Raw genomic sequence first — 27,271 nt, 5'->3', positions numbered from 1 at the left:
CAGTCTCTTTAATTATATATATTTTTTAAATGTATTTATTTATCTAATCTTGAATACTGCTTGTAAATGGTCTCTGTGGTAGTCTAGTTCTTCTGCCAATGCATTTGCTAGTTTGTCCGGAGTTATTTCTGTGTCTAGGTAGTCCCGTAGAAGAACCTGAGGAAACAAAGAAGATAACAAACCATTAAACATTTATTACTGACTTTCCCTGAGTGATAATTATGTCAACTGCTAAGCCCCAGTTTCATCGTACTAGATAGGGATTATTTGTTGACTTTTGACAAATATGTCAAGAATTTAATATTAAGATGTCGTATAATTGATGAACTAATCCCCTGTTATGCTCTAACCCACTATGGAGAAATTGGCACTAATCCTTTCACCCCACAGGGGTATAATCGTGACAGTTCTGACATTGCGAAAAAGAGACGCTTAGCTACATTAAGCGTAAGAAAGAAACGTTAAGCTGTAAATGTTTTTTGTCCTTTTTGCTGTGGCGCCTGTTTACGTCAGTTCTCTGTGCCAAACAATGAAACAAATGAAAAATCTGTGCCAAACAAAGGCTGACAGTTACAACAAAATTTTCTAAATGCTACCTATTTATTTTTGATTTGCTAGTGATTTGTGGGTGTTTATTAAGTTTATTAGACTATTATCATCACTTAACGAGTGTGTGACATGGGTGGGTGGATTTTGTTCGGTTGTATAGAGCATATTGAACGAAAACACGATGGAATGATGGATGAGATATATTTTCACATGTAAGTAGATACTATCAAGTTTAACAAGCTTACATTCATCATAGTACTATCTATTGGCTCGATTTTAATATAAAACGATACTAATTTTAATACTGTAAGGTCTTTTAGTATCAGTTTTAAGTAAAAATTACGAGGTACCATATCATAACAAATCACATGGTGTTGCAAGTTATTGAAAATTTATTTTACCCACAAATATTATAGTATGCAAAGAAAACACTAGAACGGTGAGAGAAACACGAATTCGGTTTTTGTGAAGATTGTATTTTGTAGAAGTCATTCTCCTCTTTCAAATGAGGTGCCTCTCATTGTGAGGAAACGTTCGTTTCGTTTTTTTCTTCTATGTGTGATTTCTTCTGTATAATATAAAGTTTATTGTATTGATACGAAATACGTGTTTCCTTTAAAAAAAACCCCATCACATATTTGGCCCACGATTATAATGCTCATGCTCATCCATTTATCTCTGCTTCATAGGTTTCCGACAGAAAAAAAAATATCAAGAAAATGGATAGACATTACCGGTCGCACAAATTGGGAACCAAAGAAACATACAAAAATTGTGTTCGGCACATTTTGAAGAGGATTGTTTCGATTGGACGAAGACAATGAATCATACAATCAACTCAGTTTGTGTATATTAAACAATTATATTGAAATCAAATAAGTATGAGTAAAGTTTTTTTTCTTATATCGTCGGTTGACAGGAAAAACTCACTAAGGCAGATTTTTCAATATTCAGATAAATGTTATCTGGGTAATACAAACATTGAGAAACATTGTGACGCAACAGTATCAAAATTATTTCCCAGCAAAACTTTTATCTGGCTATTGAAAAATTTGCCTTTAGTGTCTTTTTCCTATCAACCGACGATATACTCAAGTTTTGTTTTTGTTATTATGATAAGTTAAATTTCCCCATATTTAGGTTTAATTTTTTTGTCGGCAACATCTATGGTTTGAGTGAGAAAGAGAATAGTGCACACGGCGATTGCCAGTCTAGAGGTAGTAGGTCTATGTTTCACCCTATCACCACGATGTCAAACCCTCTTCCGCCGTCATTAAACAAAAGTCAACTCTAACCCAATCCCCTAAAGCCTCATCTCACCTGCGGCGGCACCGCCCCCCCGTGCCTCAGCACCCCGCGCCTCAGCCCCTCCCCCGCGGCCCTGCTCAGAGGGTCTGCCTCGAAGTGCTTCTTCCAAATGCTCCAAGCGATGGCTCGGGATATGAGGTAGGAGTAGTATTTAGCGCCGTAGCCGATTAGGTGGCTGAAGCGGTGTTGCCATGCCTGGAAAAGAAAGTCTTTAATCTCACACAACGGTCATAAATAGCATGAATTCATTTACAGTTGTACATAGATTCTATTTCTGCCGTTCTAGCTGTCTAGCATCCAGTAGCAAGAACAAAGATATCCGAGTCTGTCAGTTAAAACGATTTTTTTTTAAAGTATAACTCGCCGAGAACATGATAACACCAGGGGCGTATTTACCCTAGGGCTAAAAGGGCTACAGCCCGGGGCGGAAGGCGCCGAATGGCGGCCCAGGGGCGGCCGGCCGCCCTTGGGCTTTAGGTTAGAGGAGTAAAAAAGTACAGAACAATATTTTAGGACGTAAGCCTAGAACGGCCCTGAGCCATCTTTCCAAATGTTGATTTCATGTCTTAAGAAATATGATTTAAATTATGAAAGCCGCCTTCGTTCTTTTCTGAACCGGTCGGTGAATAGTCTATTTTTTTAGAGTAAATGCTTCATAGTCAGGGAAGCGGTACCTACCACAGTCGCATAGGTTGGTACCAACGGTATAGTCCCACTTGCAAAGATTGTCCTTGCAGCAGCCTACCTCTGCTCGCAACCGATTTAGTGTATTTGAAATGTGCCAGGGGAGACTGATACCGGGAGCAAGTTTTTCCTCGAGAGGTAGGAAAGGATCCTGAGGCTTCTTTTCTTCCCAGAGCCTTAGCTTTGCGTTTTGTGGGTTTTCATCCGTTAAACCTCACTATTAGGAACGCTTTTCGGCTCTTAAGGCGGGAAGGTGCGGCAGTATGTGAGTAATGTGTATGTCTGGAGTCGCATTCTTGTTTGCCCTTCTCAACAGAACATGCCACTTTTCGCCGTATGCTAGGGGGTGCTATCCCAGCCAGAGAGTAGACTTTGTAGAGCGGTGTCGGTTTGAGGCATCCCGTTACTATACGAACTGTGTCGTTAAGAGCAAAATCTACTTCTCTAGCATGCGCGGACCTTGCCCATATCATCATCAGCCAATAATCATCCAAGGAGCGCCACAACACTCGGTCCTCGGCCTTCCTCATCCAACCAATACCGGCTCTACCCTCCTAAGGTCGTCAGTCCAGCGGGCAGGAGGGCGTCCCACGCTGCGTTTGCCTCGTTCGTGGTCTCCACTCGAGAACTCGTCTTCCCCTAACGGTTATCGGTTCTTCGGCAGATATGACCAGCCCACTGCCACTTCAGCTTGCTTATTTTGACAGCTATGTTGGTAACCTTAGTCCTCTGACAGATAACCTCATTTCTGATATGATCCAGCAGAGAAACCCCAAGCATAGCTGTCTCCATAGCAAGCTGAGCGACTTTAAATCGGTAGACCAGTCCTACCGTCAGTGTCCACGTCTCTGCACCATACGTCATCACTGGCAGGACGCACTGGTTGAAGACTTTTGTCTTCTGGCTCTGAGGAATGGAAATCTTACCCATATAGGGCAGGCAAATTCGGCTGAGAAGCAGAGTGCTAAGCTACTTATTCGTAGAACTTGCGGAGAGGCGCCCCAGCTGGTAGACGTAAGCCGTCGCAGAAAGTTGTTTCGGGAGCTTTTCTTCTTGGTGTTTTGGCAGTGGGTTTTGTACGTGAGAGATCTATCCAGGGTCACTTTGAGGTATTTTGGTGACGAGCAGTGCTGGATTTTTTTAAGTATGAAAGCCGGCCTCTTCTTTTCTGTACGGGTGCCGGTGGAATAATCATATTTTTTCCGCCTCTTCAAAAATCAAAAATCTTTTTTTTTCGGAAGATATCATTATGCAAATGTATCACCACAATGTTCTTATACATATTATGTAGGTCGGTAGGTAGGTACTAGGTACTATACACATACTAGACTGCTCTTTTTGTTTTTAACCGACTTCGAAAAAAGGAGGAGGTTCTCAATTCGTCTGTATGTATGTTTTTTTAAGTATGTTCACCGATTACTCAGCCATTTATGGACCGATTTTGAAAATTCTTTTTTTGATGTATTGGGTTGAGCTCAGGGGTGGTCCCATTTTTTTCAGAATTTTATTCCACCCCCAAGGGTAAAACAAAAAAACAAGGTAAAAGGGTAAAACAGGGGTATAAATTTCCATTTTGGGCACTTATCAAAGGATTCGAATGAAATTTAGAACGTAAATATAGTTCTTATAACAAAAAAATATGATGGTGACCTTGAGCTGATCTGATGATGGAAACGGACGGCAGTCAAGGGAACTCCTCAACGGTATATAGCAACTACCTCGTGTTTAGGCTTGAATGATTCGTATTGAGAAGTAGGACTTATTGGTATCATTTGCATCTTACTTTTGATTGATAATTATTGCAAATAAACTAAAAATAATAAAATTAAATAATAATAAAAAAAAATAAAAAACCGACTTCAAAAAACCACCAAAAAGTAGGAAATAATTTAAGGTTAAGACCAATCCTAGGTGACAATCCTTGTACTATCACCTAGGATTGGTCTAAACCTTAAATTATTTCTTAGTTTTTGGTGGTTTTTTGAAGTCAGTTTTTTTTTTCTTTCATTCCTTGATGGGGCGGAAAACTACAGGAGCCCAGGGCGCGCAATCTTTAAATACGCCCCTGGATAACACACAAAAAGGTAACTATAACTGACCGTATTCTCAACATAAGGCAGCCCGTAGTACTGTTTCTGGACCTGCTTGAGCACGTCCGTGGTGCGGCCGCCGGACGACGCGTTCTCACTGTGGTAGTGTTGGTCTAGTGCGGAGTAGAACACCTGGGAATAAGACACTTGATTGTAAGTAGGGCAAATAAATGTAAATAAGATAAACATCATAATGAAGTATCTTATCTCAAAAGTTACCATTCGTGATGTTGGTTTATTTTACTAATGTAGGTAGTAGGTAAGTACCAATAAGTCTAAACCACTAATACAATAAAAAGGAAATATGCAATGGCAATGGCGATATCGCGAAGTCAAAACGAAATAATTTACGAAGAAGTGTCAACTTCAATACATTTTGAATCCGAAAATCATTGTCAAAACAAGTTCGCGATCGCTGCACTGAACCTACTAGACCGCTTTTATGCTACTGGACTGCTATTTATAGTCTACTTTTTACTCTGGATTTCCCAATGACACTCTTTCAAAACCCACTACAAAATAAACACAAACAGTACACACCTGCAGCTGCATCTCGCTGGCCCCGAACAGGTGCTTGGAGGCGCAGAACCGCTGCAGCATGTCTTCAGGCATCGGCTCGCGCGTCTGGAAGTGCCGCGCGAAGCGACGTACCACCTGACGAGATATTATGAAGTTATTGGTTACTTAGATCGCAGTTAAAAGGCAGCCTCGTGAAGGCACAGATTACATCTCCGCGATCATCTCGTGACGTGATATAAAAAATCCCCCTTTCGGTTTGATAGAACCCTTGGAAGGTCGAAGCGCAGATCCATGGGAGACACATACAATTTTATTTGTCTGATTTCCCGGTATGTAAGCGGATAAGGTCTACACTTCACCAATATGCGAACGAGATGAGAAATGGAGAGATGGTCTTACAACCAATAGGTTTTTTACTAACACATTTCCGCTAAGCTTCTGTAGCACTCGTAGTAATGTATAATGGTGTATGTTTTAAATCGGTATGGCGCGATGGAGGCGGAAATGTGAACTGTACCTAGAACTGAAACTGAAAAGCTTAGACAGCCCGTGGACGTTACGGTGTCGTCAGATCGCGCAACTGGGTGTTTAAAATATAGAAAATTCCATAAATACAGCGTCCCGTTGTTTACCCTTAGGGCACACTTATCTCTTTTACCCTATATACCTGTGGGCTAGTGGCGAAGTGCTCGAGCAGCACGCTGGGCACCTCGGCGAGGTCGGTGGCGCAGCGCGTGCCCGACACGTGCTGGTGCGCCGGCCGGCCCAGCATGGAGTGGAGGGCGTGGCCCATCTGGAAGTGGGGAGGAAGAAGGTGAGTGTTGTAGTTAAGTAATGAATAGGATGTATCGGGGCATCTGGAAGTGGGGAGGGAGATGAGTGTTGTGCTGAAGTAATAGGGGATGTTGCGGGGTATGCACAAGAGTAGCATTGTAACAGGATGCGCCGGGTGTCAGCTCTAGACTACTCAGAGGAGTCATGGGAAAGAATAAAGAAGCATTAGTAAACGTAACTAAACATTACGCACGTTTTTATAATGTAATGAATGATGATGATGATGTCTTCCAAGCCGATACAGCTACGGCGACTGCTAATGGAGATTTAGGCTTCGTTGGTGTGCCCGGATGTGGCTTATGTAGCCAATCTTGGCCAATGTAATGAATAATATGACTATAAATCGTAGCAATCGCGATGAAGAATCCCAAGATCGTCCGGAGGTATTGAAACAACGGTGTCCCAGTTATGAATGAATAACAGGGGGGGGTCAGTGCCTTAATGGCTGAACTTTTAGAAGAAGGTAGTGCCATCTCTTTATATTACTCTTACTACCAAAAAAGATGTAAGATGGCGTTATCAACAAGACCATAGAACAATAACAAGACACATAGATAAGTAGTATTTGAATGTTAACATTGTCATGATCTATGGCTTTTATGAAGAAATTGCGTGTCAGTGTCAGTTCAGTTTTCTTACAATGTCTCGCAAATAACATTTTTGTAATAAAAGCCTATACTCTCGGTATATCGTTATTTATAAATTTTATATACCTACAAATAAAAATAAACATGGTGTGTCAAGAAAAAGCATCTTTATCCGCAAAAAGTGTTTTTATTAAATTCTTGTGACCTGACAGATTCCATATGGATCCAGGTTCCATGTGGTTCCACGGGAACCGAGCTGAAATGGCGGCACTGGCAAAGAGCGATCGACATCTTCATATCCGCTGAAGATTAAAATACTATGTGTACCAAACTGATATATGTCGTCAAAGATTTGCCTCGCGAGGATAAATGATGCACTATTGGACGAAATGACTTTATCACCACAAGTGACAAGATTTGCTTCTCTTGGGAAACATAAACTAGCAAAACATGAATTGGTTTTCATGGTGAAAGGAATACACACACCCACTCGCATATTATTTTACAAGTGACATGAACAAAACTGAACTAAAACATTGTTATATGCGATGTAATAAAGAATTATATAATAATTTGTTTTTTATTTATTGTTGCATGTATGTAGGTACATAAATAGATTGAACTTAAATTTAGATGATAAATGTAATAACTGTTGTGTGGTGTAACTACGTTAACGCAAATATGTCTTATATCTTTATAGATTGAAGTTAATAGCCGGATCCCCACCAGACGATCCAACGCGATCCGATCGCGCGATCCAAGGAATCTTACATACTAAACTTCTTGGATCGGGCGATCGGATCGCATTGGATCGTTTGGTGGAGATTCGGCTATTAACTTGTGATAACAATATCTATATATACAGGGTGTCCCAACAGGGCACCCTGTATGTATGTACAATGAGGTTGAGCAATATAAAGAGATGGCGTTGTAGGCTCAGTATGACGTATAGAGTATGACAAAAAACTCCTCGAGATGGCGCTCTTTTCACAATTGTTTATTTTTTCTCTATGATGAATAATATATTTGATTGACACAGCTTATATACATACGGTAGAAATCTGACTATTCTAAGTATGAATTACACCCTCTGTAGAGGTTTATAGCCCTAAATATGCCATAGATATGTCACTAAATACCATCTAAATACATAACACAGACAATAGATATCAAAACCAATTAGTTACAAGTAAACCTAATAGAGGTCGTTGCCAGCGCCTCTGATAGCGATTGAACATACCGCCCGCCATGGACACACTGTACATCAAATAAACTGTAGAAATCGCTATACATTGAAATAAACAAAACTAAAAGTACACAAATCTCAGTAACAAAACAAATAGTACACATATTGCAATACCTAGACAACACTTAAAATATTAAATAACAACTTAACAAAACAAATAGCAACTGGTAAAACACAAAGTTTGTGCTTGATCTTTTGACAATCTCATTAAGTACATCTAAAACTAAACACACGGGACGGGTGAGATTGTCCAAACCAGCATGCCTTGCTGCTATGTCACCATAAAGTCCATGAGCCCGAGCCGTACTATTCTCCCTTACAAAACAATATCTCCGACTCTAGGTTCAGGTGTAGGATGTGCACATTTGTACTTTACATACTTGCGTACATAATACCTTACAATGTTTGTCACACAAAAAATCCAATACTTGAATCGTGAATTCAATTTGAGTGGCCTGAGGATTAGTTGTTTAAAGTATTCATCACCATAAGCATTATCAACATCACCGCCCACCCTCAGGGCTCTCTTGGAACCAATGAACGGGTTCAGATTGGTGTTTTTTGGACCTTCACAACAAACAACAGAATCTGTTTCATTGGACTTCAACTCTAAACCAGCTTCTGCTACCTGTTCGGAGATGCTTAACTCTTCGGCATCTTCAATCAACAGATTGTATAACAAAACTACTCCATACGACTCAACATGAGGTACGGAGATCTGTTTGATCGGAGCTACCGTCTGAGCAGTGACTAAGTTCACGTGATCTTCCTCCCCCCTTGCATCTACGATGCGAAACTCCACGGCTGCGGCAAATGCTTCAAAAACTGTTTGCAATAGATCTGTCACCTGTTTGTGAATTTCGAAACCTTGTTCTACAGATTGACAGCCAGCCAGTACATCATCCCTGACAGCAGTTTCTGTACACATCTGCTCGCGCTCTAGCTCTACCTCTACCTTTTATTTTTCTTCGACTATCTGAGAATGCTGTGACTGTAATTGCCAAAAACCTTGAAAACCATTCTCAGATATCTTTGCATGATTATTAACAACACTTGTGGTCGAACAGAGCTTATTGTCCTTGCATTCGTTGGTGACTTGGCCGAAAAGTATCCAACCAAGTTTTGTGTTTTGGGCCAATGGGGTACCCGGAGGGCCCCTGATTAAACCATCGACTATAATTTGGCCACAAACCTCTGCCCCTAACAACAAGTCAATCTTGCTGGGGGTTGCGAATGTAGGATCTGCTAACTTTACCTGATATAACTCTGACCACCATTGAAGCTTCACTTGTTGATCAGGAATAGAACTTGTCAGTTCTCTCAAAACGTGTGCCTTGACTTTAACCATACTAGCAGGGTCGTGTAGTGATTTTAGTTGTATCTCTACTACCTGCTTAGAAGCACAAGAAGGCTTCTTGTCACTACCGACACCTGAGACAACACATTTGTGGGGCACTCTTTGTAACTGCAGACGCTGTACGGCAGCTTCGGTTATGAAAGAGGCTTGGGAACCCTGATCTAACAGAGAGCGAAGCACGTTGTTCCCTGCCGAAGACTCGACCTGCACTAAATCAGTAGCTAGGAGAACCTGACTCTGCATATTAGTGGAACAGGAAACAACCTTGTTTGATTCACCTGGGACAGTTGGTGAATCGAAGGGCGTAACTCCTTCCTCGACTTTGTTCTCGGACAACCTTACGGGACATTTTTGTGTATGTAAGAGATAATGTGATTTCTTCTTTGAGTCAGTTCAAGAATATAGCATTCATAGGCGATATTAATATAGACATAAAATCAACCAGTAAAGACAAAAATTATCATGAATATTTAACACTTGCTGCCACTTTGGGACTATTACCGGCTCATATATTTCCGACTCGTTTAACAAACTGCCTCGATCATATATTATTGAAAACCAAAGATCCTGCCAAAGTTATCATTCTTAAATCGGTAACTACTGATCATTTGCCTGTAATGTTAAACTTAAAGTCTAGCAGCATCAAAAAATCGTCAACGGTCGGTGTAGCTCAGCGAATAAATTATGACGCGATAAAAAAAGAGCTGGACCAAACCGACTACTCTTCAGTAATGAAAGAGACTGATGCTAACGATGCCACAAATTCACTCATAAACCTTATACAACCTATTATAAAAAAACATACAAGAAATACTAAAATCAAAAAGAGCCAAAACTTATCAGACCTTGGATGACAACTGGTCTTCTGCGCTGCATCCGCCATCGAGATAAAATGCACTTTAAACTAAAGAAAGAACCTAATAATGAAAGGGTAGCAATAAAACGAGTGACTGTAAATTACAGTTCTAAGTGTCAAAATTAATTAATTTGGGTTATAGAATTACTAAGTGAGCGACTGACTGCGAGTGACGAGAAATCAACAGAACAGCAACTTACAAACATTAATTTGAGTTACTTAAAATACAAAATGAGCAGCTTCATAATATTTGAGCGACCTAATATTTGTTTGAGTGTCAACGTTACGTCCTGCATTTTTTTAAATATTTGGCAAATGTATTTTTTATACTGAGCGGCATTTTATCTTAAATGAAGTGTTTCGAACACAAAAACCACTTTGAAAAATACACTAATGAGCAGAGTATAAAAAACATACACTCACGCCTTGTACTAATGTACTCCCTTGCGGGGTAGGCAGAGGTGCATTGCTGCACCCACTTTTCGCCAGAGCGTTATGTTAGTCCCAATGTAATAGGGGGCGGGCCTATTGCCATTTACGGGCACATCCAAGACCCGAGAACAAATATCTGTATTTAAACAAATATCTGCCCCAGCCGGGCAATCGAACCCGGGACCATCGGCTCAGTAGTCAGGGTAAGATAAAAAAGATAAAAAATATTTATTCGGTGACCAGCTCCACACACCAAAAATACACAAGGAAACAACAAATAAAACAAAAGAACTTATATGACTAAACTTATAGTATAGTTTAAATCTGTAGCATTTTCGTTGCAAAGCAAAGCAAAAAGAAGCGTATCAAAATAAAAAACATAAGCCCTCAAATAGAATATCAGTAACCAATAATCATTAATAAAGCAGCATACAAAACTTTGCTCAAAGTGAACTTTTTAGTAGTTCGCTAAGTATAACCTCACTTAGAAAAATCGAATCTATCTTAATATTGAAGTTGCCCTCTCTGTATTTCCAGTCGCTCACTTAGTAATTAAGTCGCTCGGATAAAATTTTACTATCTGAAATGGCTTTATCATAATCCACTTTTTGTAAGCTCGTTTTGGATTTTATTATAAATCAATATTCGTCGTCAGTTTAGTTAATTTTTCGCTTACTAAAATTCATACCGCTCAAGTTATTAAAACAGTATGTCATCATCAGTCGCAAAGTTTTTTTTTGTTCGCTCGTTTTATAATTCCCCATAATGAAATTCTTGTAACATCGTACAAGCGCTACAGAAATTTCTGCAACAATCTAATTAAAAAAATAAAGAGAGCCTATGATAAAAACTTATTTTTGGAGTCCAAAAACAATATTAAAGCAACCTGGAACGCTATTAAGTCTATTAACAATACAAATTGTGGTAAGCAAAAAACATCTGAACTTTTAAATATAAACCCCGTCCCATCAGTATCTGTTGGTATGGTGAACCAAGCTTTTGTTAACGTTGGTAGAGATTTGGCATCTAAGATCTCGCCTTGTGCCCAGAGACCCTCAACGCCCAAATATGGTTTATCCTCCCCTATCGGTAACTCACTTGTTATTCTTCCAGTTGATAATGCTCAAGTGGAGCGACTCGTAAAGAGCCTTCGCTCCAATTGTGCGACAGGCTGGGATGATATTCCAGCAAAAATTCTCAAGAACTCCTCAGACGTTCTTGTACCACCCATCACACATCTCTGTAACCTTGCCATAAACAGCGGAATCTTCCCACTAGCTCTAAAAAACGCTATCGTGCACCCCATTTATAAAAGCGGAGATAAAGAAAGTGTCACAAATTACCGGCCTATTTCTGTTTTAAGCTCCATCTCTAAAATTCTTGAGCGTATATTAAATAACTGCCTAACGGAGTACCTCGACAAATATCACATAATAGCAAGAAACCAATATGGATTCAGAGCTGGTGTTTCCACAGAAGATGCCGTTGCTGACTTCTCCTGCGCAGTCGTGAGTAAACTGGACAAACAATTTAAATGCTACGGTATTTTCCTCGATCTGTCGAAGGCTTTCGATACTGTGTCTGTACCCATCCTCATGACCAAACTGGAACAGATCGGAATACGTGGTATTACACTCCAACTTTTCTGTGACTACCTCACTGACCGATCACAGTGCGTCAAGATTGACTCCTATGTCAGTAAAAATGAACCCTTAAGTTACGGCGTTCCTCAAGGGAGTATTCTGGGTCCAACACTTTTCCTGGTCTACATCAATGATCTGTGCACGCTAAAAATGCCTAATACTGAGATATTTACATATGCAGACGACACTGCGCTCCTTATCTATGATGTGGACTGGGAAAGTGCCAAATTGAGAGCTGAATCTTCCCTAAGAGTGGTTATGGAATGGTTATCATCAAATTTGCTAACACTCAACCTTAGTAAAACACAATACCTCTGTTTTAATATATCTAACCGTGTAAAGCAAAATAGTGATCTCCGTATAAAGGCCCACTACTGCTCCACCTCAACTAATTGCCAATGCCCAACTATTGGTAAAACTGACAGTATACGATACCTAGGGGTCATACTGGATGACAAACTGAATTGGGGTTCGCATATAAACAGCCTCTGTAAGAGAGTCAGAAGACTGATCTATTTGTTCAAGAATCTTCGTCACTGTCTTGACAAAGAAACTCTGATTACAGTCTACAAAAGTTTATGTGAGTCTATTCTGTCATACTGTATTCCAATATGGGGTGGCACTTACAAGACCTACATGTTACCTCTGGAACGGGCGCAAAGAGCGGTTTTGAAGGTTTTATTGTCCAAACCAAGAGACTACGCTACCGTGAAAGTATACTCTGAAGCGCAAGTCCTTACTGTGAGACAAATATACCTTCTCAGGACTGTGTTGCGCCGCCACTCATACCTTCCCTTGGATGCCAAAGTGCTAAACAGACGACAGGGTTTTTCTGTTTGCGAGTTAAAAAGTTGTCGTACGGTATTTGCCCATAGCCAATTGGATAACCTTAGCTCGAGAGTATATAATAAAATATATAAAAGTTTGCACATTTACCCCCTTAATAAATTTGAAATTAAATGTAAATTAAAAAGCTGGCTATCAGACTTATCATATGAAGAGACTGAGAAGCTCCTGACTATGACTTCATGATAACATAACTAAAAATACCTTGCAATCAAAATACTTTTCCCATAAATTATGTATCAACTGCATCGCTCTACTCTATAACATTACTCCATACTCACATCACACATACACACACACACACACACACACACACACACACACACACACACACAAACACACACACACACACACGCACACACACACACACACACACACACACACACACACACACACACACACACACACACACACATACACACTCAGAGTCATACACTTACAACTTAGGCACACACTCTTATTTTAATCCTAAATCAAGTTACGGCGTTACTTAAATTTATTTTTAACCGACTTCGAAAAAGGAGGAGGTTCTCAATTCGTCTGTATGTATGTTTTTTTTTTTTTTTTATGTATGTTCATCGATTACTCAGCCATTTATGGACCGATTTTGAAAATTCTTTTTTTGATGTATTGGGTTGAGCTCAGGGGTGGTCCCATTTTTTTTTCAGAATTTTATTCCACCCCCAAGGGTGGGTAAAGGGGTAAAAACAGGGGTATAAATTTCCATTTTGGGCACTTATCAACCGATTCTTATGAAATTTATAACGTAAATATTGTTATTATAACAAAAAAATATGATGGTGACCTTGAGCTGATCTGATGATGGAAACGGAAGGCAGTCAAGGGAACTCCTCAACGGTATATAGCAACTACCTCGTGTTTGGGCTCGAATGATTCGTATTAACGAGTAGGACATATTGGTATCATTTGCATCTTACTTTTGATTGATAATTATTGCAAATAAACTAAAAATAACAAAATAAAATAATAATTTTAAAAAAATTAAAAACCGACTTCAAAAAACCACTAAAACGTAAGAAATAATTTAAGGTTTAGACCAATCCTAGGTCACAGTATAAATATACCTAAGCAGGTACTGTTCTTTTTTGAAGTTGGTGCCATATTTCTTTCTTCAGATTAACTGCTTTGTCACTGCACCAACATCAAAAAAGAACAGTACCTGCTTAGGTATATTTATACTGTGACCTAGGATTGGTCTAAACCTTAAATTATTTCTTACGTTTTAGTGGTTTTTTGAAGTCGGTTTTTAATTTTTTTAAAATTATTATTTTATGTATAAGTACCTTCTACTGTTTCATTATATCGGAGAAACATCATAACCCTATAATACAGGATCATTCCTAGCTTAGGGTTATGATGGTTCAACTCACAACGCATTTGTTCAACCTATTTTGTCTAGATTAAGTCAGTAACGTTGTTGCTATTTTTTATTGAAATAAACTTTTATTTATTTATTTATTTATATTTATTTATTTATATAATGGTGCTTTTTGTGACACACTCGGCATCGTGTGGTCACCCTACAAAGGTACACGGTGTGGTTCGCTGCGAGACAATTAAAACAAAGCTTGTTGGTTTGGACAAACTCACGCCGCGTCCCTACATCCTCCTTACCAAAACTTTTACAATTTGCAATTTTGTGGGCATCTGAGCAATATTTACAGGTTACTGAAGAACTTTCAGTTGTGTGCAGTGACTTTACATGATTATTGTGAGCGTGTTGAGTTACCTTTGCATTACCTTTACCATCTAAAAACTCTAGAGATCTAAATCTTTGCTCAAGAAACTCTTTGAAATTATCTAACTCTGGGAGTTCTGATGATGAATCGCGGGTCCTAGCTTCCCATAACTTTCTCGACTCAGGATCCAGTTTTAACGAGATTACATAGATGACCATAATGTCCCATGACTTGATATCGACACCTAAACTGTCCTAAACTCAAAAGTGCATGAAGACATTCATTTGTTGTATCTAGCAACTCTTTGATTGCACCAGACGATTCACCTTGAAGAGGTTTCTGATCAAACATTCTTTTGAGTATACAATTTGCCAAATATTTTTTATTGTTGTACCGTGACTCTACCTGACCCCAACAAACTTCAAAATTATCTCTACTTATAGGGATGTGTCTGACTAACTGCTCCGCTTCACCTACAAGGTAGCCCTTTAAGTAGTGTAGTTTCTGAACTTCGTCTAAAGAATCGTTTGTTCGGATTAACGAGTCGAAGAGATCTCGAACACAGCAGAATTTCACGCTCATTCATGTGTGAAAACCCAAAAAAAATGCTTTATGTAATTTAATAGCTTTACGCAATATCCCTTAATCAAATATAGGGAAATTATTTCCCACTTAGTCTGAATCCAATAAAATATTTTTATTTTTTTACTGGTAAGTCTGATCAATACCAACATTAGAAACAAAATAATCTTGATTAAGTTTTAAATTTTATTAATTGCAACACTTTAAAAAAAACTGCAAGCTGTCATCTTACGTCAATGTCAAAATCACGATTTCAATTTTTCTGTGTCAAAAACCGGTTCTCGTGACGTAATTTCAAAATTTTTGGAGAAAAAAATCTGCTAAGTACATAAATACAATATTATTGTAAACTAAACTTGTTTTATAAATGGATTTTATGGTGATGGGCACGGTAAAACTGGTTTTTCTTGCTTTTTCGTAGGTTCAAATAAGTGGGAAATATTTTCCCACTGTTTGTTCCTACAGTAAAAATATACTAAATTTATCTATACATAAAATAATAATGTTACTTTATTGAACGAAATAATATGTATGGTTTTTGATAAGTACATAAGCGGTTTATGACTACTGATTCTTCTTATTTATTTGCAGCATTTTGAAAAAATGCACAACAGAAACGTAAAATATTGCTTACTACGAAGAATTTAGAAGAGACTGTCGAAAACATAGCTGACATTTCTGATTTATCAGGCACAGATTCGGAAGACGACTCATGCTATGCCAACAGTATTAATTATCCTTCCGATAGTTACCTCAATCAACATGACGACTGCATATTTCCTTATTAAAATATTGTTCTGTATCATTTTATAGCTTTTTTTCTAACACAAAAAATAATTTATAAAAAAACAAGCAAAGTAGCGGCAACTAGCTTGTATAGAAACTGTAGTAAATATTAATCAAAATTTGTGATCTGTACCGGTTAGTGGGAAATAGTTTCCCACTTGATATTATTTTGCTTTCCAATTACGAATAGTGGGAAATTATTTCCCATCGCAAAACCCCCCTTTCCCCCCACTAAAAAAAATTCAAATCATTTTTTTCGTAATCTACGGATCCAACTTACCTAAAAACCATACATGGTTTACATTTTTCTAAAAAAAAATCATCCATTTGATTAAGGGATATACAATGGAGACACTGACCTCATGGAACAGGTTGTCGACGGCGCCGGCGGACAGCAGCGCGGGGCCGCCGCGGTGGCCGCCGCTCAGAGATAGCATCACCACCACTATGGGGTTCTGAAACAAATATAATGCACAACATTTACATTTGAAGTATACACAGAGTTTATGTTTGAGTGAACTAAGGGCAGGAATTAGGACCACGACAATAGTAATCTAATACGACGACGATTTTGTCTCACAGCAGCAGGCTGATGGTGAATGGGTAAAAATAATATGACGCTATAAGGCTCATTAAAACCGCTTGATGTAAGCAATAGAGGCGTCTACGTAAGTTGATACGCAGAAGGCACTTTTTTTGGTGCACTCTGTGAATACCGCGCGACGCCATAGGTTTTGATCATTGATCGCGACGTTTATATAAATACACAGATACATATGGCCGTCATTCCGTTACCTGATAGGTCCCTTCCGGCAGCCGCCTGCCGCCGCGCACGGTGAAGTGGCAGTCCGGGTGCACTACAAGTTACCTGATAGGTCCCGTCCGGCACTACAAGTTACCTGATAGGTCCCGCCCGGCACTACAAGTTACCTGATAGGTCCCGCCCGGCACTACAAGTTACCTGATAGGTCCCGTCCGGCACTACAAGTTACCTGATAGGTCCCGTCCGGCACTACAAGTTACCTGATAGGTCCCGTCCGGCACTACAAGTTACCTGATAGGTCCCGCCCGGCACTACAAGTTACCTGATAGGTCCCGCCCGAAACTACAAGTTACCTGATAGGTCCCACCCGGCACTACAAGTTACCTGATAGGTCCCGTTCCTTGTGCACTACAAGTTACCTGATAGGTCCCGTCCGGCACTACAAGTTACCTGTTAGGTCCCGTTCCTTGTGCACTACAAGTTACCTGATAGGTCCCACCCGGCACTACAAGTTACCTGATAGGTCCCGTTCCTTGTGCACTACAAGTTACCTGATAGGTCCCGTCCGGCACTACAAGTTACCTGATAGGTCCCGCCCGGCACTACAAGTTACCTGATAGGTCCCGTCCGGCACTACAAGTTACCTGATAGGTCCCGCCCGGCACTACAAGTTACCTGATAGGTCCCGCCCGAAACTACAAGTTACCTGATAGGTCCCACCCGGCACTACAAGTTACCTGATAGGTCCCGTTCCTTGTGCACTACAAGTTACCTGATAGGTCCCGTCCGGCACTACAAGTTACCTGATAGGTCCCGCCCGGCACTACAAGTTACCTGATAGGTCCCGCCCGGCACTACAAGTTACCGGATAGGTCCCGTCCGGCACTACAAGTTACCTGATAGGTCCCGTTCCTTGTGCACTACAAGTTACCTGATAGGTCCCGTTCCTTGTGCACTACAAGTTACCTGATAGGTCCCGTCCGGCACTACAAGTTACCTGATAGGTCCCGTCCGGCACTACAAGTTACCTGATAGGTCCCACCCGGCACTACAAGTTACCTGATAGGTCCCGTTCCTTGTGCACTACAAGTTACCTGATAGGTCCCGTCCGGCACTACAAGTTACCTGATAGGTCCCGCCCGGCACTACAAGTTACCTGATAGGTCCCACCCGGCACTACAAGTTACCTGATAGGTCCCGTTCCTTGTGCACTACAAGTTACCTGATAGGTCCCGTCCGGCACTACAAGTTACCTGATAGGTCCCGTCCGGCAGCCGCCTGCCGCCGCGCACGGTGAAGTGGCAGTCCTGGTGCGGCTGCATTATAAAACCGTGCAATGCTATTGGCGCGCGCTACGCTATTGGTCTATTTTTTACCTGATAGGTCCCGCCCGGCAGCCGCCTGCCGCCGCGCACGACACTATGGTGTTCTTAGCGACTGCATTATAGAACCGTGCGATGCCATTGGCGCGTGCTACGCTGCTTGGTCGCTATTGGTCTACAAGTTACCTGATACGGTCGGTACGAATTTTATTATTTCGGTAATAAAACTATGATATTTAAATAAATGTGCGAACCATTTTGTTCTTCGTCCGCATTACCTGATAGGTCTGCGTTATACAGTAGTAGTATTGTAGAACCATGCAATGCCATTGGTGCCCACTATGCTGCTCGATCGCTATTGGTCTATTTTTTACCTGATAGGTCCCGTCCGGCAGCCGCCTGCCGCCGCGCACGGTGAAGTGGCAGTCCTGGTGCGGCTTGCCGGCGCGCGCGTACAGGTCGCAGTAGATGTGGCCCAGAGAACCCTCTGTTGAGTGGACCACGGCTAGCTTGTACACGTCCGGGGACCAGGACTCGCCTGGGGAAATAAGGGTAATTCTTCAATAGGTTTCAATTAGATTCTTCTTCTTCTGGTGCCGCGGTCAGCTCTGCATACTCCTCTCTATTCTTTGCCAAGCGCATCAGCTGTTCTACGCGAGCCACTCCCGTTCATTCTCTTATATAGGTATGGAGCCACTACGTTCTCCTTCTGTCCCTCAATTAGATTATGATAATCAGTTTCGGTCATGGCTTCTAAGCTACTCGTGTACTTTCAGATAAAATATCGCTCATTCAAAATATAATACAAAAATTGCTTGTCTATGTATAAAGAGGGGTGCCCGTTATAAAATGGAATTTCAATGGTGAAATAAAGTAAATCACACTACTATTCATCCGCTGTCGCTATGTGTTCCAAAAAGTTCATGTGTTTAGAATTATGATCATCATTTAAGCCTCTTCAAAATAAACATGTATAAAAAAAATAGAAAAACAATAATACAGCACTCACCAGCCATCATTTCCTCAGGCTTCAAGCTAATCCCATACAGCTCTTGACACAGCATATTTAAACCCTCCATGCAGCCTCCAAGCGAGAAGTACGGGCTAAAATCCGAATTAGCCACATTTAGCAGCTGAGTCTTAGCCTTGTGGGTAAAGTAAGGGGTGTCCCAACATTGGAGGGAGTCTTGGTGGCATTCGGTCTTCTTCATTGCAAGCATCTGGTCGAAGTCTACTTGGGCTCGGTCGTGCAGGTTGTGTGAGAGAGTGTCGAGGAATTGACGCACGTTGGATGAGGTTTCCATGGTGCTCGCTTTTATTGCTCTGTTGGGAGAGATTTGGAGTAAATGAGTTAGTTGTATGGGGAATTGTGGTTTGGAGAAAAAAGCCAATAATGTCTCTCAAGAACCATGGCTTCGTCATCCAACTACTACTGTCTCTGCTTACCTCATCTATCAGCGCTGGTGGGAACCTTACGCTATATACCCTATCTATGGTCGTATTCTAATGAAATGAACATAAATAAAAGCCCCACGGATCTAGGTGACCGGTAAAGATTGGATGCGGTGTAAGCTATAGATCGCGTCCACTGGCGTGCTTCGTGAGAGGCCTAACATCATCAGCGGACTACTACAGGCAAAAAAAAGTACCACCAACCTATCAGCATAACTGCTAAACCCGCATATCCCCGCCATCTCCTTCCTCGCCTCCAGCGTGGTAGTTAACAGCTCGTGCTGGTGTCGGTCCGGCGCCAGGTACAGTCGCACTCAACTATACCCCGGGACCCACTGTCCACTATCTACCTTTGTGTGCTGGAATGGAGACCGCGACTATGCAAACGCAGTGTAGGATGCCTTAGGCTAGATGGGGTGGTTGGAAAAGGAGGCTGGTAAAGATTGGACGCAGGAAATCTATAGATCGCATCCAGTGGCTGGTAAAGATTGGATGCGGAAAGCTGCAGATCGAATCTATTGGCGTGCTTTAGAGTCCTACGTTCATATTGGCTGAAGAATAAAAACACCTTACTAACCTATCAGCATAGCTCCCAAACCCGCATATCCCGGCCATCTCCTTCCTCGCCTCCAGCGTGGTAGTTAACAGCTCGTGTTGGTGTCTGTCCGGCGCCAGGTACAGTCGGTACGCGGCCTCCCGAGCCGCTGCCTCAGCGCACTCCGCGTACACGCCGCTCACGACTATCGAGTCGCCTTCTGTGCTGAAACTGTGAAACAGAGAGGTTACAATATTATGATGTTAAATTGTAGGCTAGACTACATAATAAACTTACGATAAGTTATATTAAGCATGAGCAAGGGCTGATGACGAATCCAGATCTATATTATTCAACATGGTGGTTGGATTTCACGATATTGAGTATTTGTAAACCAACTTCATACATAAAAGTACCTTTAAAATATCCTAGTTTATAAAAGCTCACACATGTGACTTATTGCTCTGTAAAGCCATAAATGAGTGTTATACTTATAAGCCCCTATTACATAAACAAATAAACAAACTTATTTTGAATAAGATGTTCAAAAAACTATCTCCACAGCAATACTTACAACTGTCTTACATTTTGCGGCACAATATCCCGAGGCACTTTCCTGGACTTGGAGGCTCCGGCCATGAACCTCTGCCCCGTCTGCAGGATCAGGTCATTGAGAGCCACCACTCGGTTCCGCGGACCCGCATCCAGTTGGATGCCACTTTGCTCAAAGTCAAATAAGAAGAGTTCTGCTAAGTGCTTGTCTCCTGACGTTCCTTTCTTCACTGAGTCTCGTAGCGCTTCGTAAAGAGCTCTGTCTGTGTTTAATCTGTGAAAAAGGTACTTTTTTATTTTGCGAATTTGGTAGCTTTGTTTAGCATATAATCTCTAATTTTTAATTGGAAAGAATTCTGACATTTTATAAGTGATGCTACAAAAAAAGTTCTTTACCGAAAAAAGGAAAAATTGCGATCCATTTCTGGGCAATATTTTTTTCTTAATATTTTTATACAAAAAGGTAAATCTAAATATTTACTTGCTCAAGTAAACAAATACAAAAATAACAAATATTTCAATATAATAGCTGTTCCCGCGAGCTTCGCTTCGCCTTAATAAATTTTCCCGTGGGAATTCCGCGATAAAAAGTAACATATGTGTTAATCCAGGGTGTCAGCTAACTCCATTCCAAATTTCATTAAAATCGGTTCAGCCGTTTTGACGTGAAGAAGTAACAAACATACACACATACATACATACATACATACACACATACACTTACAAACTTTCGCATTTATAATATGAAGTAGGATCACGACTCACCACCAATGTATCGAATTAATTTTAATTGCTTTATTTTATTCTTTAGCATGGCATCACTTCCTACTAAATTCAGGGATAATAAACCTTTTTAATCAATTTCAAAAAAAGATTGTCTATTCGGTAAGTACATGTTCGGTATGTATGTAAGATTATTGGAACTGCACCATATTGACATATGACAATATATTAGGGCTAATAAACAAATATTCAAAATTTTATAAATGTTTATGTACCTATGTATGTTTATATGCTTGTTGGTATGTATGTTTGTCCACGCATATCTCCTTAACGATTGATCCGATTGTCACTATTCTTTTTGAGGGTTCCGTACCTCAAAAGGAAAAAAGGAACCCTTATAGGATCATACTTTGTTGTCACCACCCTTTTTCTCGGAAACGGGTAAAGATATCAACCTGATATTTCGTATAGATGTACATAATTATGATGAAATTAAAAGGAAAACTACCTCAGGTAATTAAGTAGACTTGTACGGAACACTCAGTGCGCGAGTCCAACTGGCTCAGTCGGGTAAGCGCCCGCTTCTCAAGCAAGAGATGCGGGTTCGAATCTTGGCGCTGACATGTAGGTAACAATGAGTTCTTTGAATGGACAACATTTCATAAAACTAAAGCTGCTATAAATCGAAAACCATTTCGAGATTTAGCTCTAAAGGACACAAAAAAAATGTTTTTGTATTTTTTGGATGTATCATTTTCGAGAAAATCATAAAATAGTAAAAAAGTGCTGATGACGTCATGCATCAGGTGCGATGCATTTTGATGATCAAAGCCTATAGATTTAAAAACAAAGTAACTGTCACTTTCATTTTTGATTGAATTTGACGTTTTATCGTGACGTTGTTGTTTATTTGGGTCATTTTCATTAATTCTGTTCTGACACTTTCTGACTATTTTTTTATTTATTATTAACAGATGACCTCTATATCAGTGTTTTTCAACCTTTTTCATGACGCGACCCCCCTGGTATTAAAAAATATTTCGCGACCCCCTTGACCCTTCGGTTTTTTTAACATTTAGGTATGTATAAAAGGGCCAAAAAAAATTGGGTTTTGTTTTATTGGCGACCATTTAAAAGGTCCTAAATATAGTCAAAGTATCTTATTAGTTATGTTAAACACAGGGTGTTGCAAAAAGGGTATACTAAGCCGAAACCTACATGTGCATCATGGTATATCTAAGTCGGAAAATTAAATCAGAATTTCAAAACTCGCGAAAAAAATACCCATTTTGCAACATCCTGTACAATTCATTTCTGTTATTATTAACAGCCTCTGTATTCACTTTGAAAAATCTGAAAAGAGTAATATAATTAATTTAGACGTAATTTTGAAAACCATTATACATTATGTGTAAAAAGTATCGGGACTGGATCAATAAAACAAAAAATGATTGTTATTCATCCAAATTTATTTTATCACCTTCAAACTATGCTCCTTCAGAAACGATACACATACGCCAACAAATTATCCAATCATCACAACATTTTTTTAAACGCATTTTTTCAGAGTTGTGTTTAGTACTCGCGGCGATTTTTCCTTAAATTTCCCGATTTTATCTTCTATCGATTGAAAACAGTGCCTCGAAGTGGTATTTTGAGTTTTGGAAAAAAGAAGCTAGAAGCGTGATACCTGGTTAATATGGTGGATGCTCGATGGTATTTGTTGAGTTTTAGCCCAAAAATTCATTCACAATGATAGTCATTGTGCGAAGGCGCATTATCGCGGTGGAAATCTTTCTAGTTTTTTTTCCACACATCTGGCCTTGTTTGCTGTATTAAAATCCACATAACCCGCAAATAATATTCTTTTCCTACAGTTTGACTTTCTGGCAAGAATTCCGAGTGCACAACACCACGATAGTCAAAGAAAACAGTCAACATGACTTTGACTAACAATCGATGGAAGACAAAAGGAAAAATCGCCGCGAGTACTAAACACAACTCTGGAAACAGCGTTTAAAAAAATGTTGTGATGATTGGGTAATTCGTTGGCGTATGTGTATCGTTTCTGAAGGAGCATACTTTGAAGGTGATAAAATAAATTTGGATGAATAACAATCATTTTTTGTTTTATTGATCCAGTCCCGATACTTTTTACACAGAGTAGTATTTTATTAAGGTTAATATTATTTTCTGCATTCTTTGAAAGCAAACATGACCTGAATCAATCAAAAAACCTTCTCTAATTTAATAATTTACCGTGGAAGGCAAGATAAAATAAGAGTAGACCCAAGCTAATTGTAGGTATCAACAAAAGATTTCTCGGGAAAACTACAGATTTTGGCCAGATTTAGTAGTAGTTTGCTATAAAAATCTATGCTCGCAAGGATTGAGTAAAATGCCTATAAATGATCGCTGATCTATCATATTATATACAATATCAAGAAATATTAATTAAATGAACTGTCTTTATGATTTTTTTTTCACTGAAATACCCAGTTATTTCGATCTCTGGCGACCCCCCTACAGAAGCTTCGCGACCCCCCAGGGGGTCGCGACCCACAGGTTGAAAAACACTGCTCTATATAATATGTCCCAGAGCATGCCACTGCCTACACAGCTGAAAAAATGCTTCTGCTTATTTTTTTGATATGATAAGTACCTACTTTCCATCATCAGAAATATCAATGTCATTTGAAAATGACCCATTTGTTGGTTGGCATGTAAACAAAGTTTAAATATCACTTGTCAGTGTCATTTATGTTTTTTTTCGAGACTCAGGCAATAGACAAAAATTAAAATTGAGCCTAATATGTGACTTCACTTCCGGTTTTAAAATAATTAACTTTAAAGTTAAAAATAACATGCAAAAATTCATGTATATACAAAATAAAAAAATACGGGTCCACTAATTTTCTATAATCTTTCCGAATAGCTAATAAAAATATAGGGTAAAGAAAATGAAATGTTGTCCATTTAAGTACAATGTATACCATCTTTTGTCTTCAGGCTCTGAGGAATGGCCGAGGAGAATATGTGACGAAGTTTCCCGAATGCAGCCCAACCCAGTTGGATGCGCCTTGCAGCCTCCTTGTCGAAGTTGCTTCTGCCTAGCCGAATAGTCTGCCCGAGGTAGACATATTCTTGCACAACTTCGATTGTTGCCTCACCAACGGCGACCAGCTCCGGTTTGATGTGAGCATTGTACATGACTTTCGTCTTGTCCAAGTTCATACCGAGGCCTACACTTCGAGGTCTTCAACCAGTGCGTCCTGCCAGTGATGACGTATGGTGCAGAGACGTGGACACTGACGGTATGACTGGTCCACCGATTTAAAGTCGCTCAGCGTGCTATGGAGAGAGCTATGCTTGGGGTTTCTCTGATGGATCGTATCAGAAATGAGGTTATCCGTCAGAGGACTAAGGTTACCGACATAGCTGTCAAAATATGCAAGCTGAAGTGGCAGTGGGCTGGTCATATCTGCCGAAGAACCGATGACCGATGGGGTAAACGTGTTCTGCTGTCTTACTCCCAGCGATGAGTCGCTGACTCAATTTCACCTGTATCGCTAATTTGGTACCTCCACCGCACATTTTAGACGCACATTTTGCTGTGACGTCACGCAAGCCAGTCAGTGCACACAGTACTACGGCTACCGTTTCAAAAATAATTACTAGTGGTTTTTAGATATATTTTCTACGACAGCGATAATTATATAAGATAATTGAGATTATCTTTAATTGTATTTTTCACTGTTTGTGATATATTTAGGTACGGTAATTATTTCTCACCGTAGGTAAATCCCCTTTTAATTTGGAGCGCCGCACTTAATAAAATGGATACAGGGACAAAAAAATATATATTATAGTCTCAGATGTCCAGACTCGTATTGAAAAAGTGCCCAGCCCAAAAAGGTTTGTGATCTCTGATTTGTCTAAAATTGATAACTGTCAGAATTCCGTAAGATTACTAATTACAGTATAAGTGATATGTAAAGTATAGAATGGAGGGTACATAAACAATGGAAGACAATACATTTCGGTACTTGATTTTTACTTACAAAGGGTGATGAATTGGATTACTATGTTGCTCAATGAACTCAACACCTATTTACTAATGATGTCTCCAAGATATAAGTGGCTTAAAACATGACTCACTTCTCCACCACACCACTGACACTGATGCAGGCATCCTCAGCAGCACTGGCGAAGTGTGACTGCGGGTGGGCAATCCGGACAAACTCTGCCAGATCTGCCACTTGGCACAGGGTGTCCGACAACTCATCAAAGATCTCCACCATGGGCCGAGTGGGGTTGTTGGTGGCTTCTTCAATGAGCCGGTCTGTGGCTTCCACTGCCTGCTCCTTGAGAGCATAGAAGCCTTCAAAGCTGACTAGCTCAGGTTTGCAAAAGAGGCCCTGTCAGAGAAGTAAAAGGTATAGAGGTATTTATAGAATAAAAATGGACATAAATTGTACTCAGGCTGCATTAAGGAACTGTTAAATTTTCCAGTTTATTATATTGAAAGGTAAATAGTAACACTTACAGTTCTCTCTTTAAAATTGTTAAACAGTGGCTGGGTGCTGGGCCTGGTGTTGAAGGCTGTGGCCAGGGGTGACCAGGTGCTGACGGCGCGGCCCGGGCGCCGCCCCACCACCCATAGTGGTTTCAGGAGTTTCATTGCTTAGCTACTGAAATATTGTGAAAGGTATGAGGTTATGTATTTTTATTTATTTGTGTTACGTTTATGACGGTTTTATAACGGGTAACGAAATGATCATTTAGTTTGCATTATGGACCATGCGCTGTTTTATTCCTATTATCTTTTATCTCTTGAAAGTTTACCAAAAACGCAACACTTTGAAATAAAAAATATTAGTTAAATATAAAAATAAAATTGTCTTGTACCCACCTTGAATTGAAGTCGAATCTATTGTCTAAATGTGCAGTTGATCACAAATTAAATTTCAGTGAAATCATTTAGTAAATTAAGAAAATATTGCAATAAAAATCATGGGAATGGGAGAGCAAAATTCAGCAAAACATAAATTCACAGCATAAATTACATAATCCGACCATTTTCAGAAGAACGTATTTTTGACATTTCATTTCACAGAGTAGATTTTCTAATACTAAAGGTGAGTCTTCACTTCATTAGGGTTCATACCGGCCTCGATTTAGGCTCCATCGCCTGCACATACATACTAGTGATCTTGAAGTGAATATGGACTGAAACTTTTAGATGTTACCGGTCCCTAGGCCAACTATACCCACAACGCTCTCTACTATTATGTATTTGCGTATCTGCCAAAACTGCCATGTGACCATGGAAGTAATATAACAACAGGAATGCGCACTCACCAAAATGATGCAAACAAAAATAGACCTAACGAATTCACCTTAAGATTTATATTTGAAGTGAAAGAGGCCGCGAGCCGATAGAGAGGGTTACCACAGAGCCCTTCCTCTCTTTCTAACAATTGCCAGGATTTAGTTGTGTAAACTTTAGTAGATTTTGTACGAAGAGAGCTATGCAAAAAAATATTAGATTAACTCATAGACTACTGTATGTCATATCATTTTAAAAAACAAATTTATAATAAATCATTATAAACATGAAATTTTAATGAAATATTTGGTAGGTATTTGTATGAATAATAATTTCATAAAAAATATTGGTAGTTTTTCTAAATACTTTACGACAAGACCGAAGTTGTCAAGATGACGGATGACGTTTATACTGTTGTGAGAGACGTTATGGTTAGGGTGACCATTCATTCGTACTTTTGAATCACTTTCCATTAATTAGGACAATTCTGTTTCATTCAACTTTTTGTTTTATTTTATACCTAAGTAGGTATCATTAGGTATTATTGTGGCTGTTATCTTATAAGGCTGGTAAAGA

At 39.8% G+C, this 27,271-nt stretch overlaps 1 protein-coding gene across 2 annotated transcripts; it reads right to left on the bottom strand.

Moving 5' to 3' along the window:
• Positions 1–38: 38 nt before the first annotated feature.
• Positions 39–26,415, bottom strand: LOC105395962 (mitochondrial intermediate peptidase). 2 transcript variants are annotated; one of them, XM_048633341.1, is made up of 13 exons: positions 26,279–26,415; positions 25,913–26,057; positions 25,525–25,784; positions 20,666–20,917; positions 20,134–20,322; positions 19,114–19,427; positions 18,479–18,642; positions 16,379–16,474; positions 5,818–5,943; positions 5,172–5,285; positions 4,641–4,763; positions 1,870–2,052; positions 39–156 (listed from the first exon to the last, which is right to left on the bottom strand). In XM_048633341.1, exons 2-13 carry the CDS (start codon positions 26,045–26,047, stop codon positions 40–42), a joined length of 2,073 nt encoding a protein of 690 aa, XP_048489298.1. In that variant the 5' UTR covers positions 26,048–26,057; positions 26,279–26,415; the 3' UTR covers position 39. The 2 variants fall into 2 exon arrangements, with proteins under 2 accessions (XP_048489298.1, XP_048489299.1); XM_048633342.1 differs by having other exon boundaries at positions 25,913–26,054.
• Between the last annotated feature and the right edge of the window lie 856 nt (positions 26,416–27,271).

Source organism: Plutella xylostella, chromosome 5 (genome assembly GCF_932276165.1).
Source record: "Plutella xylostella chromosome 5, ilPluXylo3.1, whole genome shotgun sequence".
Taxonomy (NCBI): domain Eukaryota; kingdom Metazoa; phylum Arthropoda; class Insecta; order Lepidoptera; family Plutellidae; genus Plutella; species Plutella xylostella.
This window is presented reverse-complemented; position numbering and strand designations above follow the sequence as displayed.

Excerpts from the sequence above, each read along its gene's own strand:
- LOC105395962 (XM_048633341.1), bottom strand. The coding sequence starts at position 26,047 with ATGAAACTCCTGAAACCACTATGGGTGGTGGGGCGGCGCCCGGGCCGC. Across the intron at positions 25,785-25,912 it reads ACAATTTTAAAGAGAGAACT|GGCCTCTTTTGCAAACCTGA; the intron begins GTAAGTGTTACT and ends CTTCTCTGACAG. Across the intron at positions 18,643-19,113 it reads GCCTGAGGAAATGATGGCTG|GCGAGTCCTGGTCCCCGGAC; the intron begins GTGAGTGCTGTA and ends TTATTTCCCCAG.